The sequence below is a fragment of the Aquarana catesbeiana genome, linkage group LG06, assembly GCF_042186555.1.
Source record: "Aquarana catesbeiana isolate 2022-GZ linkage group LG06, ASM4218655v1, whole genome shotgun sequence".
Lineage (NCBI taxonomy): Eukaryota > Metazoa > Chordata > Amphibia > Anura > Ranidae > Aquarana > Aquarana catesbeiana.
In genome coordinates this window covers 248,918,795-248,939,942 of record NC_133329.1, presented here as the reverse complement: position 1 = coordinate 248,939,942, position 21,148 = coordinate 248,918,795, and the positions used below count along the sequence as shown (strand labels likewise).

The window sequence follows — 21,148 nt, the reverse complement described above, 5'->3', positions numbered from 1 at the left end:
GCATGCTTGTTCCCAAGCCGGCATTGTGCTTCCTTAACCACTGCCCGCCATATAGCAGATATGTTTGGGTACAGCATTGCATGATAGCGCAACTGTCATTTAAAATGCGACAGCGCTGAAAATTGGCCTAGGCAGGAAGGAAGGAGGGAGGGAGGGAAAGTGCCCTGTATTGAAGTAGTTAAGACTGGCTGCTGTGTCTGAGCCAATGAGGAGAGCGTGAGCCTCTGATTTCATGCACATCACTGGATTGAGATGGGTTTTGGGTATTTGGGGTGGGGCGTTTGGGGGGCGCTGCATGCAGGAGGTTTTTTAACTTAATACAGAGAATGCATTAAGGTACAAAAAAAACCCAAAAAAAACACTTGTCTTTAGAACCACTTTCCGCCTGCAGTACGTTATGAAGTCTTTGACTTTCAGTGGGGATATCTGAATGATACCTGCAGCTGCAAGCATCATTCAGATATCATTCTTTTCTGCCAGCGATTCTGCGCACCGTAAGAACGATCATAGTTGCAGTTCCGCCGCTTGATCGCTCTTACAGGTGAATGGAGGGGACAGCCCCACTCCCGCCGCCCCCCACTGCTTCTCCGCGTTCTCCCGTGCCATCGGGGACCTGGAGAAAGAATCCGCCGCCAGATGAAGAGCCTAGAGATTTCCGGCCCGGGCCACGGATGTCAACAAAGCAGCGATTTTCTGGTGGAAAGCATCAGATCCCTCTTTCCCGATCTGATGCTTTCCAGCCTGGAGGCGAGATGTGGGGTCCTATAGACCCCACATCTCTCCATAAAGAGGACCTGTCTCACACCATTCCTATTACAAGGAATGTTTACATTCCTTGTAATAGAAATAAAAGTGATCAAAAAATACATTTTAAATCGTGACTTGTTGGGTATCTATTTACTCAGGATAACATTTATCTTTCACTTTTATACAGAAAAATTGGGCTAACTTTACTGTTTTTTAATTCATGAAACAGCCAACCCCCCCCCCCCCCACAAAAAAAAAAGGTGTTTGAAAAATTGTTGCGCAACTACCGTGTAGGCTTTTCTAGCAAAAAAAAAAAATAATTTTTTTTTTACATGTAGGAGAGGAGTGCCAAGATAGGGCAGGTATGGAAGTGGTTAAGGTCTGATTCTAAAGTGTTGTTCTGGGCTGTTTTTATCATGGTAGTGTACATGGCAAAAACAAATTATACATTTACTTAGGAATCAGACTTGATTTAAGGACCCTCATTTTTGTATGTTATTTTTTGCAGGTTCTTCCCCCACCAGCTGGATATGTCCCAATACGCACCCCAGCACGTAAACTCACTGCGACTCCAACACCTTTGGGTGGCTTAACTGGCTTTCATATGCCTGCTGAAGACAAAACAATGAAAAATGTCAGTGATCAGCCATCAGGAAATCTTCCATTCCTTAAACCAGACGATATTCAGTACTTTGATAAACTGCTGGTAAGTGATGGTCATTGTTTGTTTTTTTGGGGGGTTTTTTTGTACAATTTTTTTTTTTTTTTTTTTTGTAACATTGACTGTTTCCATCTTTTAACTGTAAAATTGGAGTTTTCATCCTATGTATTATAACACAAAGCTGCAGCTATCTTTCACTGAATGTTTCTGTATCCACTTCTTGAAGTATATCATTTCTGAACACTGTTCCCTAGATGCTTTAGTGGAAATATATTCCCAGGAATATTTGAAATGTTAACTAAATTTGGGAAATTTAACAGAGTCCCTAGCAATGCTAAACCCTTCAGCTTATTTGAATTGCAGTCTACTAAATGTAACAATACTGTGTATCGTTTGGCATCTATTTATGCTGCTATGTCCCTCCTGTTTAATTACTTTTTCACAAGTGTGCTCCTGTTTTGTTTCTTGCCCCTACTTCAGTTTGCACGCACTCTGTGTATTCATTTCCCCACCTTTGCTACCATTTTTGCTGTGCTTGCATTTTCACCTTTTTGTTATGAATATCCATCATAGCTCATCCGCTCCTTGCCATGATGACCTTGCATGTTCCTTCCCCAATCATGATTCGCTCCTGCTGTGCCTTTCTCTATTCCTGGTCCATGATCAGCTTCTAACCCGTCTCACGCATTCCATGATAAGCTTCCATACTTTCTCACCATCGTCGGTGAATGTTTTTTTGCTGTATGTCCTCTTTTAATGGTACATAATCAGATGCTTCCCACCTTAGTTGCAGCTTTAGTTCCTGTCCACCAACCATGCATTCTTCTTCTCTGCCCTCCCTCAACTATGAGCAGCTCTTGTTTAGAGTTCTCCCCTTTCATCCCATCAAAAAAAAAGCTCCAGCTCTGTCCTCTCTATCTTACTCCCTCTGGTCCAATGTTGACCTCCCTCTGCCTCCTATTTCCCTCTTCAAATCCCCATAAATTGAGATGACTTTCTGTTTACACCCTTTTTAGGGGGGGTTTAAGTAGCTGCTTATTTAATTGTGCAATTGTATGGAGACCAGTTTTTCAAGTCTAGTATCATAGACTAAACTGCTGTATGATCTGTAATGCACTTGCATTATCTCACAAGAGTTTGTTTTACCTGTGCTAAGATATAGATTGAGTGTTGTCTTAATAGTAAATGATCAGATAACTTTAATTTTTATGATTAGGATTATATCTGTGTAATTGTATGAATATGTAATGCATATAGGCTGAGAGGTGTTTTTTATTTTTTACTTATTTAGTATCTGGTTTTCATATTTATTATTATTATTATTATTATTATTATTATTCATAATAATATTACATTTTTTTTTCTTCTAATTTTTAGGTTGATGTTGATGAATCCACCCTTAGTCCAGAAGAGCAGAAGGAAAGAAAAATAATGAAGCTACTCCTGAAGATAAAGAATGGCACGCCTCCAATGAGGAAGGTATATGCTGCTACTGTCATGTTGTCTTTCCCTTTCATGCAAAATGTAACCAGAAAAGGGAACATAGTATGAATGTTTCTGTGAGCAAGTTACTCAGTTTATTATTTAGACTATTGGGTCAGTTATCATTTGGACAATTGAAGTTTGGACACATTGTAAAATAGAAAATTGAAAGCATTGATGTACAGATGACATAGTCTCTGGATTAATTTTTCTTTGAGGCACAAACATTTTGTAAGTTTTTTAATTAATATTTTTAGGGCTCATTCTAGTGTTGAGATTTATGTACGTAAATTTGTTTTGGGTGTTTTCAGTTTGTATGTAATGTCGTTTTATTAAAAGAGAAGTATGGTTTTGGGGTGTGTGTGGTGTGTTTTTTTTTTTTTTTTTTTGAATCATATGTAGGTGGATGCAGCCTTGTTCTGATGCTGCATCTGCGCCCCGCCGGCTCTAAAGCCTAGTACACACAGGCCGAATGTCTGGCGGCATCGGCCGGTTCAATAGAAACCAGCAGACATTTAACCCCTGTGTACGGCAGCCCTCCCGACAGAAGCTGGCCGTTCCTCTCAAAGGGTCATGACCAAAAAAGGTCTACTGACCGGAGCATTCTGGAGGAGGGGCGTCCCTCTGTCAGGACACAATTTCACCGCAGGTGAGATCGATGTACTAAGATCGGATTGTTAGTACACGTCTCCGACCTGGGTTGAGCAAAAAAAATAGTATGTGTGTGTACGAGGCTTTAGACTGAGAACCGAGCGATCAAACGCCACTGATCGCTCAGTTCTCAGTGCTTTGTGAGCAGAGAGCTGGTGATTGTCAGCTGAAAACAGGTCATAGAATAAACTGCGCTTCTGTGATTCACAGGAGAAGTACAGCCAAACGCGCTTTGGCTGTACTTCTCCTATCCCTCCCTTATGAAAATTTATTCACAAAGTGAGTATTGAATGTTGTGACCTTCAATTTTCTAAAGCTAAGCTTTCCCCCCCCCCATTTGTTAGGCAGCACTGCGGCAGATTACAGACAAAGCTCGCGAATTTGGAGCTGGACCATTGTTCAATCAAATATTACCATTGCTGATGTCTCCAACACTTGAAGACCAGGAACGGCATTTGCTTGTTAAAGTCATTGATAGAATCTTGTACAAACTTGATGATTTGGTTAGACCATATGTACACAAGGTACGTAAAATGTTTAATTGATCTATTTGTAACGTAAATCTAAGCAATATTTTTATTCAAATGCGTTTATTGAAAGCTGTAAGATACAATCTCTGATAAGTTATGTCATTTGACGAGAACAATGATTCAACAATGTGAGAAGCAGACATGGGGGTAAGTCACACATGTGCAAGTCACAAGCAAGTCTCAAGTCTTAACCTTCAAGTCATAAGCAAGTCCCAAGTTACTGTGGCAAAAAGCAAGCAAGTCAAGTCGAGTCCTTGCTAGAAGTCAAGCAAGTCAAGTCAAGTCATTTATTTTGGTCAAGTCACAAATTAAGTCAAAATACCGACCTACCCCATTTCCATCCTTTAAATGAGTTAAAAGTCAGTTTTCAGGAAAGGTTTTGTTTTATTTTCAACATTAACAAAACTGCTTAGTGCTTTTTTCTTGGCATATTAAAGAAACACTTTGAATGCCCAAATAGCAGACAAGGAGCAGAACACTCAGCAATTAAATGGCCAACAAGCCTGAAAATAAGGTGTTGCTTAGTACACTAGTACTTACAGAACTATTTTTAATGTATTATATATATACGGTCCTAACCTAACCTTGTTTAAAACAGTGACACGTTTATCATTCCAGATTAGAATTTTACATTAGTGACTCATAGTGACACTTTTTGGGCACCAGTGACACCAATACAGTGACCAGTGCTAAAGTTTGCATTGATTTCAGCATGCATGGAGCACTGCAGTACATGAACTTTCACTGGATGTGGACTGTTTAATGAGTTTGTAGTACGCATGGAGCACTTAATTGCAATATGATTTTTATGTAATATTCACATTGAGCACTTTGTACTTCGCACAAGTAATAGTTAATTAGTGAAGGACTCAGGGAGGAACTGGTCTGGGACTGGGGGTCAGTGCAGTGGCCGTCGCAGCGCAGGAGAAAAAAGCACAGAGCCGAGGAGGAGGAGAAAACAAGGAAAGAAGGTTTGTACCTACCTAGGTTTCATAGTTTTAGCATGTGCAATGATATTGATGATTGATTGCATCTGCAATCATATCTGTATCCTGCAATCATCAGTACAGGCCACTGGCCAGGGTCCTGCTAGCTGCTACATCACTAGTGCAGATTTGCAGAAGCTGCAGGTCTGTTTGATGCAGTGCCAAGCAAGCTAATGCTTCCCTGCAAAGTTTGCAGGGAAGTTTTCATTTGCTTGGCACTGCATCAAACAAACCTGCAGCTTCTGCAAATCTGTTTCCTCCTCCTCGGCTCTGTGCTTTTTCTTCTGCGCTGCGACGACCACTGCACTGACCCCCATTCTCAGACCAGTTCCTCCCTGAGTCGTGTGACTGTCCCTGCTCCAGTACCCCCTCAGTAGAAGAATAATAGTCTGCCATGACTTACTCTATGGCTGCTGGACTGGACTCCACTCAGATTCGGTCAGTCGGCTAGGCTTGGCTGGCTCCTTGGGCAACTTCCAGTTCCTTCTTCCTCCCCCACCGTGAGGCCCGCGACTCACGCTGCTGGCTCTCCACACTTGCACAGAAGCCCAGCCCCTCCCTCAGAGATCACTCCGCAGCAGGAGGGGGGCGGCGCCGCGGCCTGGCCGGACGGAATACAGAGACCTGTACAGCCTAGGAGGAGAAACTGCAGTGCAGTCATCATCAAATAAAAAAATGTCTGCGGCGGCCGCGAACACTGCAAGCGCCGCTCGCGGACACCTATCCGATCCCCGCCCACAATGTTAGCAAGCTGTATTTGTGCGGGCAGAAGCCGGGACTCGGGGGAGCTTTCTTTTGTGGGGGGGGCGGCTTTTGCCTAGGCCAAGACACAGCACTGGTGGTGCCAAGTCATTGCAAGTCAAAGTCAAGTCGCAAGTCATTAGTGGCAAGTCAAAGTCAAGTCGAGTCATTTATTTAATTTTGTCAAGCAAGTCGCAAGTCCTCAAACAAGTGACTCGAGTCCGACTCGAGTCAAGTCATATGACTCGAGTCCCCCACCTCTGGTGAGAAGCATTTAAGCCCAAATGGTAGACAATAACCGTCGGCTATAATAATGACATGGCAACAATTACATGAAAGCCAAACATTGTGCCTTATGAACCTACATGCCTCCTAACTTTTTTTTGAGAGTTAGACACACACACACAGGCGCACACACACAGGCGCACACACACAGGCGCACACACACAGGCGCACACACACAGGCGCACACACACAGGCGCACACACACAGGCGCACACACACAGGCGCACACACAGGCACACACAGACAGACAGACACAGACAGACAGACACACAGACAGACACACAGACAGACAGACACACAGACAGACAGACACACAGACAGACAGACACACAGACAGACACACAGACAGACACACAGACAGACACACAGACACAGACACACAGACACAGACAGACGGACACAGACAGACAGACACAGACAGACACAGACAGACACAGACAGACACAGACAGACACAGACAGACACAGACAGACACAGACAGACAGACAGACACAGACAGACAGACACAGACAGACAGACAGACACAGACAGACAGACAGACACAGACAGACAGACACAGACAGACAGATACAGACAGATACAGACAGACAGACAGACACAGACAGACAGACACAGACAGACAGATACAGACAGACAGACACAGACAGACACACACAGACAGACAGATACAGACAGACACAGACAGACAGATACAGACAGACAGAGACAGACAGAGACAGACAGATACAGACAGACACAGACAGACACAGACAGATACAGACAGACACAGACAGACACAGACAGATACAGACACAGACAGATACAGACAGATACAGACAGATACAGACAGATACAGACAGACACAGACAGATACAGACAGACACAGACAGATACAGACAGATACAGACAGATACAGACACAGACAGACAGACACAGACAGATACAGACAGACACAGACAGACACAGACAGATACAGACAGACAGATACAGACACAGACAGATACAGACACAGACAGACAGACACAGACAGATACAGACACAGACAGACAGACACAGACAGATACAGACAGACAGATACAGACACAGACAGATACAGACACAGACAGACAGATACAGACACAGACAGACAGATACAGACACAGACAGACAGACACAGACAGATACAGACAGACAGATACAGACAGACACACAGCTTTAGACATATAGTAGGGAGATTTATCAAAACTGGAGCACTGAGAATCTGGTACAGCTCTGCATAGAAACCAATCGGCTTCCAGGTTTTATTGTCAAAGCTTAATTGAGCTAGCTAAATTTAGAAGCTGATTGACTACAATCTATCAGGATGTATGCTGACACCCTATGAACTTATCAGGATGATTTTTCTTTCCACTTTCACGCACAAGATTGTGTTCATTGATTCCATCACCTAGGTGAGATGAGTAGATGAGCTGGTGGATGTTTAAGACCCAGAAATGTTTAGTTCATATAGCACTTGCTCCAATTCAAATCTGTTTCTAAGTAGCGTGATCAAACGGGTTCCATCATATTTAGGTGTTTTTTGGTAACAGAGGTCCATTGATCAGAATGGGAGCAAGTGAGATATGCACGACGTGGTCCCCTCAGGAGTTAAAATGTGTGCGTAAACCTTCTTTATGGTAGTTTCAGCTTTTCGTTTCAACCAGGAAATAATTCTTCAATGTCCAATTCTTCATAAGCAGATCTTCCTCCATTTCCTGGATGTAGTTTGATGTGTAATATTCTTAATCTAAACCTTTTTTTTCTTTTGTATTTCTTGATTTTGGTTTTCAGATTCTTGTGGTTATTGAACCCTTGCTGATTGATGAAGACTATTATGCTAGAGTAGAAGGCAGAGAAATTATATCCAACTTGGCTAAGGTAAGTGCTTCTTTAGTAGAAATTTTAATATACATTTTTTTTTGTTTACAAAGTATAAAAAATACAGAATATCATGACAATATAGAAAAAAGGATATATGTCACAAAAACAGATTTAAATCATAATACAAACCGCAATCGAGAAGCATATAGAGATTTTCCTGAGCATATGAATCTGTAAATTTACAGATATAGGTACATTTAAAGGGAAAAATATGTCCAATAGCCTAAGCAAGTACTGTATCAGTTTAGGGTTTAGGGTATCTGCATATGAAAACTGTGTTCAAACCACACATGCCAGCTATCGCCGTCATTGTTCGAGCGAGAACAATAATTCTAGCCCTAGACCTCCTCTGTGTAACTCAAAACTGGTAACCTGTAGAAATTTTTAAATGTCGCCTATTTAGATTTTTAAGGGTAAATGTTTGTCGCCATTCCACGAGCAAGCGCAATTTTGAAGCGTGCATGTTGGGTATCAATTTACTTGGCGTAATATTATCTTTCACAGTATAAAAAAAATTGGGCTAACTTTATGGTTGTCTTAGTTTTGTTTTTTTTGTTTTTTTTTTTTAAATTCAAGAAAGTGTTTTTCCCAAAAGTGCACTTGTAAGACCGTTGCGCAAATAAGGTGTGAGAAAGTATTGCAACAACCGCCATTTTATTCTCTAGGGCAGGGATATGCCATTAGTGGACCTCCAGCTGTTGCAGGACTACAAGTCCCATGAGGCATAGAAAGACTCTGACAGCCACAAGCATGACACCCAGAGGCAGAGGCATGATGTGACTTGTAGTTTTGCAACAGCTGGAGGTCCGCTAATTGCATATCCCTGCTCTAGGGTGTAAGAAAAAACATTTGGGGGTTTTAAGTAATTTTCTAGCAAAAAAAAAAAAAATAATAATTTTCACACACAATAGGCCCAGTCCTTAAGGGGATTATGCATTAAGGTGAGAACTTCTGGCAGTGACTAGCGCCCCCCCCCCCCCCCCCCCCCCCCGTTTTTACTTGAGCCCCTTTTATCCCCTTGGCGGAGACGTGCTGTCCCTCTGCACGGGGTCCCGGCTCTTGATTGTATAGATTGATAGCAGCGCAGCCATTGGCTCCCGCTGCTGTCAATCAAATCCAATGACTGGGGGGCGGGACCGAGTCCAGCATTTTTGTCTATGGACGCAAATGCTGGACTTGGGAGCGCACCCGCAAGGTAACAGCCCCCAGGAGAACGCTTCTCCCAGGGGGTTAGCTGATGTGAGGAGGAGCTGCGAGAGCTGCCGAGGGACCCCAGAAGAGGTAGATCAGGGCCACACTGTGCAAAACGACGTGCACAGTGGAGGTAAGTATAACATGTTTGTTATTTAAAAAAACAAAACAAAAACATGAAGCTTTACAATTACTTTAAGTGGTTTATAAGCATTCTAGGGATACACTACCACCTACAGGAAATATGGACACTAGGCCCATAAACTAGAACACAGGCCCTAGAAACTAGAACACCCCCTACACCGATTCTGTGTATTTGTAAAAGTGGTCCAGAGTGAAAGCTGGCAGTATAGTGGAGAGGGAGCTGTCAAACCAAAGCAACCTCCATCCCTAAAGCAATAGGATGGGGGGAGAAAATGGACTTTACTTTGCCTTACAGAGAAAACAAATACATATATAAAACAAACCATATTTTTATTGTGCAGAATAAAAAACAGTCTATAAAATAAATTAATACGTGAAATGTAAAATAAACATCATTGGTACAAGCAGCTGTATCCTAGTGTTTGAGAGCTTATCCAACTATAGTCGAGTGTCCCTAAAATGGTGTCTGGAATCAACGTGGTGTTATGGTATGGCATGATGAATAAGTATCTGCCTGTATTTCTCAGCTTTGAGGACACCATTGATTAGGCAAACCTGTGTACAAGTGTACCTTGAACAATTGATGCGGTTTTGAAGCCAAAGGGCAGTCCTAGCAAATGTTGATTTGACTTAGTTTTTTCTTCTGTTCACTGACTTTGTATTTTGTATGTTGATGATAAACAGTTAAAATGTATAATTTTGGAGCTCAAGTGTGCATGTGGTCTAACAAATGCATGTTGTCACCCATGTGAACATTTGACCCACAAACTATAGATTTGCTTTTCTAAATGTAGTGCAAAATGTGTATTTTTGTATGCATTTAATTGGATAACAAATGGAAAATGTTTCAAATTGAGTTTTAAACATCCCACCTTTTTTTTTTTTTCCCCCCCCCTCTAGGCTGCTGGTTTAGCCACAATGATTTCCACAATGAGGCCAGATATTGACAACATGGATGAATATGTCCGTAACACAACAGCCAGAGCTTTTGCAGTTGTTGCGTCTGCCCTTGGCATCCCTTCCCTTCTTCCCTTTCTGAAAGCAGTTTGTAAGAGCAAAAAGTCATGGCAGGCCAGGCACACTGGTATTAAAATCGTGCAGCAGATTGCTATACTGATGGGATGTGCTATCTTGCCACACTTGAGAAGCTTGGTTGAAATCATTGAACATGGTAAGCTTTAGTTCATATTTTGATTACTACATTGACCAACATGTTCTACAGAGACACAAAGTTGTTTTTAATGTTCCATGTTAAACCGGTTTCTACGCCTGTTCTACCTAGAATTAAGCCATAGAGCGTTTAACTTCTGCTTCTCCACTCTCATTGTGTGGATTAAGTGGGATCATCTCTTTAGATAACCAATAACTCTTGGGACTTTTGTAAAATTAGAATTGTTTATATGTTAATATAAAAACTGGTAAAAAATTGTTAGTTATAGGTTATACTACTGCCTACAGGAGGTTGGAACACTGGCAAATAGAAATAAAATTGTAAGCCTGCCCCCTTGTCCTAGAAGGTTGCTATTCCTTATCTCTAACTTGATTTTTTGCTAGTCTTAGGCCCCTTTCACACTGGGGTGGTTTGCAGGCGTTATTGCGCTAAAAATACCGCCTGCAAACCGCCCCTAAACGGCCTCCACTGTTTGTTCAGTGTGAAAGCCCGAGGGCTTTCACACTGAAGCGGTGCGCTGGCAGGACGGTAGAAAAAGTCCTGCGAGCCGCATCTTTGGAGCGGTGAAGGAGCGGTGTGTTCACCGCTTTTAAACCGCTCCTGCCCATTGAAATCAATGGGACAGCGCGGCTATACCGCGGCTATAGCCACGCTGTACGAGCGGTTTTAACCCTTTTTCTGCCGCCAGCGGGGGTTAAAACCGCACCGCTAGCGGCCGAATACAGCCACAAAAACGACGGTAAAACAGCGCTAAAAATAGCGCTGTTTTACCGCTGACGCCCCCACCGCCCCAGTGTGAAAGGGGCCTTATGATATTTCTTTGTATGTCTACTCGCTGCATTTCACACTGCTGCTTGAGCTAGTCACTACATAGCAGCTATCCGGATCAGCCTATCCGTAGAAACCGTTTTAGGGATTCCCTAACAGTGCTTTAAAGTTGATCACTTTTACAAAACAGCCAATCCACTGGATGAAAAAAAAAAAAAAAACAGTACCAAGATCATGGTTGCAGTCATTATGTTGTAATCACTTGCTGACAGGATGTTTATATACATATGTTGGCCAGCAAATGGTTAAACGGTCGGTTTCCTGATTCGTTGCAGTTCAAGCAATGCTGAGCATTCTGTTATTTGCAAACCTTGTTAAGATGTGACTTGTTCAGTGTCTAACACTGGTAGCTTAGGGTCACCATCAAGCAGGGAAGTTCAAAAATTCTTGCTAAAGGAGTTCACTTACTGTGGTCTTGAGGGGTGTGTGTATGTATAATATATACATTTTTTTTTTTTTTTTTTTTTTTTTAAAAGCCTTGTATGCGTGAGGCCTTTACAAGCATCCAGATTTAGTTCCCTTCAGTCCCTACCAACCTTGTGAGTCGCCTATAGGTATCTCATTGCAAATTGAATATCTGATCACCCTGTAGTCGAGTTAGGAATCCTAGGCCCACTTGGTCCCCCATTTTTGATGTTGTCTTGTCCCCTTGGATCTGTTTTTTCTTTGGGACTTGGTCTAGTAACTTCTTCCATTTAAAAAAAAATTTTTTTTTTGGTGTCTTTACTATCTCAGAATATCTCTATCCCTCGATGGATAACAAAAATGTCTTTTTGGACTTGGCGTACAATATTTTTTTGAAGTCTATTGATTCTGTTATTGACTGTATATACAGCTTGCTCACAAAACTGAAGTATAACTAGAGGCAAGGTTATACTTAGCCTTGCTATGCTTTTTTTTTTTGGTTTGCCAGTGTCATCTTGCTACAGGTGGAAGTATATCACTCTTTCAGAACTTCAATTTCTGTATCCCTCAATAGACTTCAAGAAAGATTTTACAATAAGTACAGCTTTTCCTTTTCTTTTTTTGTACATTAACTGACACAGCTTATCATATTCTTGGCTGTAGGGTTATAGTGCCACCTAGTTGGTAGTAAACACCCCCCACCCCCTCTGCTATAAGGCAGCTCCTTTCTAACAAATGGGTCCGGAAACAAATTTTGTCAGACTACAAAATAGAATTGCTCTTTCCAAAAGTTCTTTCCTTCCAATCTTCATCTCTTCCACATCATCTGCATGCACTTTATGGGCGGTACTAGATTTGCATTTCCAGGGTGTGATAGTCCCTGTTCTAGATTCAGAAAGGTTTCAAGGGTTCTACTCCAACCTGTGTATGGCTCTGAAGAAGGAAGGTATCTGTCCGATACTGGTCCTCAAGGCCATGAATTGCTTTGTGAAAGTACAGAGGTTCAAGATGAAATGCATCCATTCTGTGGTGGTCTCCCTTCATTGGGGGGGGATTTCCTGGCTCCATAAACATCAAGGACACTTACTTACACGTTCTCATCTGTGCTGTGCACTAGCGCTTCCTGTGCTTTTGCGGTTGGGAGCACAGTATCAGTTTTGTGACGCTCCCCTTTGGCAACCATACCCCCCCCCAGGTGTTCACCAAAGTGAATGCTAACTCTGGTTCTGGCGCTGCAACAGGGATTGCCTTGATAGGCTAGCTGAAGGATATTCTTCTGGAAGCAGAGTCTCCTTCTGCATTGAGTGACATGGCGATCACCATCCACACTCTGCAGAAAGTCTGCTTTGACCCTGACCAGGTGTCTGGAATATTTAGGGCTGATCCACGACTCTGTACAGCCAAGGTGTTCCTGCGGTTCGGTTGCTGCAGTCCCACATGTGGTCTTCTCTGCACTCCAAGTGGGACAATTCTCCTGTGTCCTTAGACAACTCAATCTGCATGGGATGTTTGACCAGGGACATTTTTCTCTCTCTCCATTGATGGATGCCAGCCTATCCAGGTGGGTTGGGAGGGAGAGGAAAGTTTTGGGTCTGAGGTCTACCCAAGGCCATTGGATTCTGAAGGTGTTTTTATTACCCATCACTATCCCGGAGCCACGAGTGATTTATTTAGACTGTCTTTCTCATTGTGCGGAGCTTCTGCAGGGGAGCCTGATCAGGATCCAGTCGGACAACACCACTGCGGTGGTCTTGCATATGCTTCAGCGAGCAGCAATTCTTGTGCTGGCTCGATCTGCCATCTACATTCCGGTCATAATAAAACTGGCATCAGTCATCAGATGCTCGATCAAGGAGAGTAGTCTCTGCACCAGGACACGTTTCATCAAATCTGGCCGCGATGGGGGATGCTGGACATAGATCTGCTGGCTTCTACTAAGTTAACTGCACAGGGTAGAGGCTGAAGGGATTTAGTCATTCTGGTAGCTCCAGATTGGCTGTGGTGAGGCTGGTCAGACATTCCCTGGCTGTTTTCACTGCGCCCAAGGTTTTCTGTCCCGAGGATCGATCTTCCACCCTGCTTTACTGTCTTTGACGGCTTGGCTATTATAAGCCAGGTTCTGAGGGACAGGGGGTTGTCTGCTTCTGTGATTTCCTCTATGTTGAAGGTATGTAAATCCACTTCTCAGAAGATCTGTCCGCATACTTGGAAGGCTTACATTTAGTTGTGTGAGGTTGCGGATTTGCACTTGCACGCCTTCTTGGGGTCTCAGATTTTGGCCTTTCTCCAACAGGATGTTGATCAGAAACTGGCCTTAAAGCGGAGTTCTGACAAAATAAAAAAAATAAAGTAAAAGTCAGCAGCTACAAATACTGCAGCTGCTGACTTTTAATAATCGGACACTTACATGTCCCAGGGTCCAGTGATGCAGGGGAGCGAAGCCACGCTTGTCTTCCCCTCCTGTCTGCGGCGCCGGCATTGTTGCTGTAGGCGCCCACCCCACCCCCACGACATTTTTTGCGTGGAACTCCGCTTTAAGTACCATTAGGGGCCACTTCTTTGCCCTTTCGATTTGCTTTCAATACCCATTGGCCTCACACTGCTTAGTTCGTACTCTCATTCAGAAGGTAGCTCCTTCTGTGTGCTCTCTGTTGCCGTTTTGGCACCTACACCTGATTCTTTCAGTTCTTCAAAAGCCCCCATTTGACAGTGTTGGGGATCTTCCTTTACTCTTTCCCCAGAAGGTTTTCTTTTTTCGTTGCTATCACTTCTGCATGTAGCATGTTGACATTGTGGGCCATTTCCTAAGTCTCCCTATTTGGTTTTACACAGGTCTAGGATGGTTCTCCATCTGCATCCCTCTTTCCTTCCGAAGGTGATGTCAGACTTTTAAATGAATGACTGAAGACATTTGTCTTGCCTTCCCTGTGTCCGCGCCCTTAACATCCTTAGGAGGTTGCCCTGCAATCTTTGGATGTGGTCCAGGCGTTTCGTGTGTACCTGTCTACTACGTCCTCCATCAGATCAGAAAGTTTTTTTTTTTTAGTTTAGATAGTGGACGGCTCACAAAAAGGTGGCCTCCTCTGCCACTGTTTCTCGTTGGATCAGGCAGACAGTTGTCTTATTATGGGTTGTGCTCCTTGCTTGCCCATTACGACACTCTACCAGGGCAATTGGGACCTCCCTGGGCATTCTGACTTCAGGCTTCTGTGTGTTTGCAAGGTGGTTGCAAGGCTGTGTTTTGGCCGCAAAGTTTTGCAAGTGACTGAGCTTTCTGGTTTTTCTTCCAGGGTGTTTTTGGGTGTTGTGTGGTTTTTCTTTGGCTATTCACCCTTCATTGTGGCACTGTTTTAGAAGGTCACTATGATCAAGCATATAAAGTGCTGGGTCCGTCAATGAACGACAGGGAAAACTGGATTTTTTTTTTTTTTGTTACCATAAAACCCCCTTTCTCTGAGTTACCAGAAACGATACCCATGGCTATTTTTTTTTTCCACCTCGTACTGCTTTGAGATGAACTGAGCTGAGGGGATTTACTACTAACTAGGACTGCCCATAAACAGTGCTGTGCTTTTTACTTCCTGCCTGGTGTCCCACTTCTGAAAGTGGCACTATAACCCTATGGTCAAAAATATGAACTGCTGTGTCTTAACTGCTTTACTGTTAAAACCATGTCTCTGAGTTATTTATAGTTTCTATAAATGGATTTGCAAAGTCTGTGTGATTCAGGTTGTATTGCATTTTAGTCATCTAGGTCTGCCTGCGTTTTTTACAAACCATGTTAAGTGAATGCATACTACTACATGTTGAAGTATGAGTGAAGAATGTGAGACAATTATGACCATACCAAGGTAGCATCCCATTTAAAACTGTTACCAAATGAGAACAAAAATGAGGTGGGACTTTACATGTACCTTGCATGGTCTAATAAATACACTTATTTTAAAAAGGCTTAAAAAACAAATCTTTATTTTCATATACAAATGGTTAGATTTTAAAAAGTTAAATACAACTGGTTAAATCCACAGTTACTGTAAGTCTATCCCGGATGTGCTGGTCCTGGCTGAAGAATCAAGAAAACTGGCCTACGCATTTCGTGGGGAGTCCCGTTTCATTAGGGCCTTAGATTGGACCACAAATTTGTACATATACTGTAAAGATATATATAAACATTAACAATTATATTACCAAGAAATCTTAAACAATAAAAACTTTCAGTATACTGAGTCATGTTGCTTTAAATTTTTGTAATGGTATCCTAATAGAGCATGTCATGGGCAAAGAGTGGGCAGGGAGGACAAACAAACTGTACTCTAACATCTACATTCATACCTAGAAAGCTACCAAGAAGACTGCTGAGAAGTTGAATCGGCAGTTTTCTTGGTAGTTTTCTAGGTATGAATGTAGATGGTAGAGTACAGTTTGTTTTTTTACTTCTGTTTTACTTGAGATAATTTGTCCTCCCTGCCCACTCTTTGCCCATGACATGCTGTGGTGTATGTAACAAGCTAGTTATATATGTTATTTGTCAATAATGTTTGTATACCTTTTGCAGTATATGTACAAATTTTGTGCTCCAATCTAAGGCCCTGATGAAGCGGTACTCCCCGCAAAACGTGTAGGCCAGTTTACTTGATTCAGCCAGGACCAGCACATCCAATATAGACTTACAGTAACTGTGGTTTTAACCAGTTGTATTCAACTCTTTTAAATCTAACCATTTGTATATAGAAATGTTGTTTTTTTGTTTGTTTTTTTTAAGCCTTTTTGGTATGTGTATTTATTAGACCCTACAACAGGGATATGCAATTAGCGGACCCCCAGCTGTTGCAAAACTACAATTCCCATCATGCCTCTGCCTCTGGGTGTCATGCTTGTGGCTGTCAAAGTCTTGCTATGCCTCATGGGACTTGTAGTTCTGCAACAGCTGGAGGTCCGCTAATTGCATATCCCTGCCCTACAAGGTACATGTAAAGACTGCCCTAATACCATTATTGTCACTGTTTTCTGATTTGAAGCTGTTCATGTGTTTTTCCTGAAAGCCTTATAATAACTCGTATGGTTTTTAAATGACCGAGAAATGTCAGTGAAATCTCATATTGCAAAGTGACCATAAAATACATTGCTTTGGTGTACCCTTATTTCACTGATCAAGTTCTAGCTGGTAATGTAACCAGCAGTAGGTAAAAATACCACCATTTACTAGGGGAAATGTGGTAGTTAATCATTGTTACTACGTATAGGGAATTTTCATTATTCCTAGATCCAATTTAAACACTATTAAATTCTGGTCAGACACATTTTGCAGGTTCCCAAAATATACTATGGTTTGACAAATTTCCTGAACATTTCAGATGAGGGGTTTTTTTTTGTTTTTTTTTTTTTTTTTTTTGGTTTGATAGTTTATGAACTAATGGTGTCTTCATGCTTTTAGGGCTGGTTGATGAACAGCAGAAAGTTCGTACCATCAGTGCCCTGGCTATAGCTGCTTTGGCTGAAGCAGCCACTCCATATGGTATTGAGTCTTTTGATTCTGTGCTAAAACCATTGTGGAAAGGTATTCGACAGCACAGAGGAAAGGTATGTTGAACGTTTTATCTGTCAACTTAGGGTTGTGTGTGTGTGTGTGTTTTTTTTTTTTTTTTTTTTTTTTTTTTTTGTTTAACCATGTCATTACCAATGTAGGTTCAGGAACCGTGGAGTGGTGTGCATTTATTTCTACTATAACATTTATAAACCACACTTCAGAAATTGTCCTTGGGCAGCTAGTGTGCTGTTAATGACTGCGATTTTTAGCATTTAGATCTGTGCACAGAGCCAAACCAAGTGGCTCTGTACCTTGTGATCACTGAAATGAACACACATCAGATTACAAATATAAACAGCACTATTTACCTTGGGGATAAAGTGATGAATGAATCGCTCCTTAGATTAGTGCCAGATTGCAGGCAGCAGATTGTGCAATTGGGATGCTGCACGCGTATAGAGAGTCAGTAATCGGCATAAAAGTCAATTAATGGTCCATAAAAATGATATATTGATAGTCCTTAGGCCTTTTAATAAGGGGGGTTCACTTAGGGCAAGCTCTTCCAAGAGTAGAAACCAGCTGTGTATCAACAAGGAGATAAAAACTAGAAAAAAGTGCCTCCTAAGTGTATTGTAATGAGACTATTTATTAGTACACTGAGGGACAACTCACATGTATTACAAATGTATAAGGCTCATATGGACTGGTCACCATCTGAGGTGTGGAACGCCAGAGGTCCGCAAGCCTGGAGTTGCGATGCATGAAGAGAAGGGCAGGCCACCCTGGTACAGAACGCCCGAGGCAGAACTCTGTGTGGAGTGCAGGCAGTTCACGACAAAAAACCACACCAAATGCACTTCTCTATTGAATGGAAACTACGGCAAAAATACATATTAAAAAAAAAAAAAAGTAACACACCTGTGGAAATTGTGCGACTTCTGAATTGCATGACAAGGAGAATCCCATAGTAATGCCAGTCCTAATCAATGCGACTCGGTCTGATTTTGGAAAAGGTTCCTGCGCTGCTTTGCAACTGCAGTTATTTCAGCCCCATAGACTATTAATGCTACAAATGTGCCAAAAAGCACACTAAAGAAATCGCACGGCTCTCCATGATTGAAAATGTTCTTGAGCTGCTTTGGGGAGTTTGTCACACCTAGGGCAGCCCATTCCAATGAATGGGCTGCCCTGTGCGTGACGTGTATTTTACACGTGAAAAACGCACAAAATAGTAATCGGGAACATGCGTTTCTGCTTGGGTGTGCATTAAATGTGCTTTTAAATGTTTTTAGGCAGCAAGGGTGACCTGGGAGGAGATGTGAGGTGGTCTTGAAGTGGTTTTTTTCTTTTTTTTTTTTTTTTTTTATTAGGACTGCTTCTTATCTAATGTTGACATTACTTAGTCTCACTGGAAATCCCATTAACATTGCATACGTGATATGGGGAAAATTTAACGCAACGCAGCAAAAACAAATGTGTTTTTGATGCCTTTTTCAATGGAACAGTGTGAAAGTAGCCTTTGTGTAAAATACCTGGTGTTCCTCGCAGTCCTGCTTTCCTATGAAAAACTGACCAGACTAAGGGCCCTTTCACGCTGGGGTGGTTTGCAGGCGTTATTGCACTAAAAATACCGCCTGCAAACCGCCCGAAAACAGCCTCCGCTGTTTGTTCAGTGTGAAAGCCCGAAGCACACTGAAGCGGTGTGCTGGCAGGAAAAGAAAAAATCTCCTGTCAGCCGCATCTTTGGAGCGGTGAAGGAGCGGGGTATTCACCGCTCCTGCCCATTGAAATCAATGGGACAGCACGGCAATACCGCGGCTATAGCCGCGCTATACGAGTGGTTTTAACCCTTTTTTCAGCCGCCAGCGGGGGTTAAAACCGCACCGCTAGCGGCCGAATACCGCGGTAAAATGGCGCTGTTTTACCACCGACGCCCCCTACCGCCCCAGTGTGAAAGGGGCCTAAGTAGGCGAACACATTGTGGTCAGTTCTCTAGCTGTGCTGAGAACTTGGCCTGCTCTCCAATGATTAGACTTGTCTTGCCACTTCTTTCCTGCACAGCCATTCGATGGGAAGATCAGTGTGCTGTTTTTTATTATTATTATTATTATTATTATTATTATTATTACTTTTTTATTTTTATTTCCCCAGCTTTCCTTTTTTTTTTTTTTACATTCAATTTTTTTTATTTAGTTATCAGAACATTAAAATAACAAATAAAGTTATTAAAAGTACAACAGGATTCACACTATTAAGTTACGTAGTATAGCGAATGTATTTTTGATAAATACATTAAGTCCAGCTTTCCTCCAGCTTTCTAAGCTCCTTTATGCAGCTGAGAACAGAGGCTATGGGGTTACTTGCAAAAAAAAAAAGGATTTTGGATGTTTTCATGCGCGCACACACAAACGTACGCACACGTTGTTTTACAAGGGTTTACATATACTTTAATTCTATTAAATTCATTTCTGTTCAGAAATATTGCATCTTATCTTGGGATTTATTCAACACAGGATGAATATGTAAAATTGCTACTTATGTACAGAAAAGGGTTGCATTATGCCTGCAGATATACAATTTTCTGTATGAATCATACTTTTTTGTCCTTTTTACTAAGTGGTAAATTATTTCTGTTATATTTTACCAGGGTCTGGCTGCGTTCTTAAAAGCCATTGGCTACCTTATACCTCTCATGGATGCTGAATATGCAAACTACTATACCAGAGAAGTGATGTTGATTTTAATCCGAGAGTTTCAGTCTCCTGATGAAGAAATGAAAAAGATTGTTTTAAAGGTATTTTCCTTGTTCTACTTATGTAGCATTATTATATGGGTATCATTATGTAGCTTGAGCTTTGGTTGTTTGCTTGCACTTGATCTTTCATGCTTTTTAAGCTTGTTGCTTATGGAAAAATTACCCATGAGTAATGAAAGGCTCCTAGAATACATGCTTTGCTGAGGTATTGATAGCTGGAGGCTACAATTGGGATGGAAGGGTGGGAGATGAGGACTCCCCGCTGATCTGGATTTAATGAAGCTGAGGTTCTTGGTTTGTGAGTGCATGGGGAAGGGACATATAAAAGATGTATCAGTTTTCTTTACCCTGGCAATCTGTATCTGTTTTAATGGTAACTATATCCGTTGGCATTGAATGGTGTTTGGCCTCTGCATATCCCTCTGTAAACTGCTTACTGTGATTTAGAAAAGGTTTACAACAATAACGTATATGTGTGTATAATTTTTTTTTTTTTTTTTTTTGCAGGTGGTGAAACAGTGTTGTGGCACTGATGGTGTGGAAGCAAATTACATAAAAACAGAAATTCTTCCTCCATTTTTTAAACACTTCTGGCAGCACAGAATGGCTTTGGACAGAAGAAACTATAGACAGGTACACACAGTCTACTTTTTAATTCCTGTCTATAATATGGTTTCAGTCATCCTCCCATTTTTTTTAAATTTTTTTTTAAATTTTAATATTTAAATTGATTTTCTTCTTGTGTGCAGCTGGTGGACACCACAGTTGAGCTTGCAAATAAGGTTGGAGCTGCGGAGATAATATCTAGAATTGTTGATGACTTAAAGGATGAAGCTGAACAATACAGAAAAATGGTAATGGAAACCATTGAAAAAATAATGGGCAACCTTGGAGCTGCTGACATTGACCACAAGCTTGAGGAACAGCTGATTGATGGCATCCTTTATGCTTTTCAGGAGCAGACCACAGAGGTATGTTGCAAAAGTGCATTTTTCCACTGTGTGTGTGTGTGATGATTTGAATATGTAACTTCAGAATATACATGTTCAGGAAGAGACTGAAGGGTATGTGTTCTGTTATAGTGTAAAAAATTAGTTTGCGCTACAATTAAACCACCTGAAGGCATATCCAGTGTAAATAGGTGATCTAATGTGTATATTATTTAG

At 41.8% G+C, this 21,148-nt stretch overlaps 1 protein-coding gene across 2 annotated transcripts in view; it reads left to right on the top strand.

The window, feature by feature from the left end:
• SF3B1 (splicing factor 3b subunit 1) overlaps positions 1-21,148 on the top strand; it is an 82,236-nt gene that overhangs the window by 45,910 nt on the left and 15,178 nt on the right. For both annotated transcript variants that reach the window (XM_073633153.1, XM_073633154.1), the window contains 9 exons: positions 1,256-1,453; positions 2,786-2,887; positions 3,886-4,065; positions 7,872-7,958; positions 10,197-10,467; positions 17,135-17,280; positions 19,875-20,021; positions 20,490-20,615; positions 20,732-20,953. In XM_073633153.1, the coding sequence (XP_073489254.1) occupies positions 1,256-1,453; positions 2,786-2,887; positions 3,886-4,065; positions 7,872-7,958; positions 10,197-10,467; positions 17,135-17,280; positions 19,875-20,021; positions 20,490-20,615; positions 20,732-20,953 (1,479 nt within the window). The remainder of the gene's footprint in view (positions 1-1,255; positions 1,454-2,785; positions 2,888-3,885; positions 4,066-7,871; positions 7,959-10,196; positions 10,468-17,134; positions 17,281-19,874; positions 20,022-20,489; positions 20,616-20,731; positions 20,954-21,148) is intronic.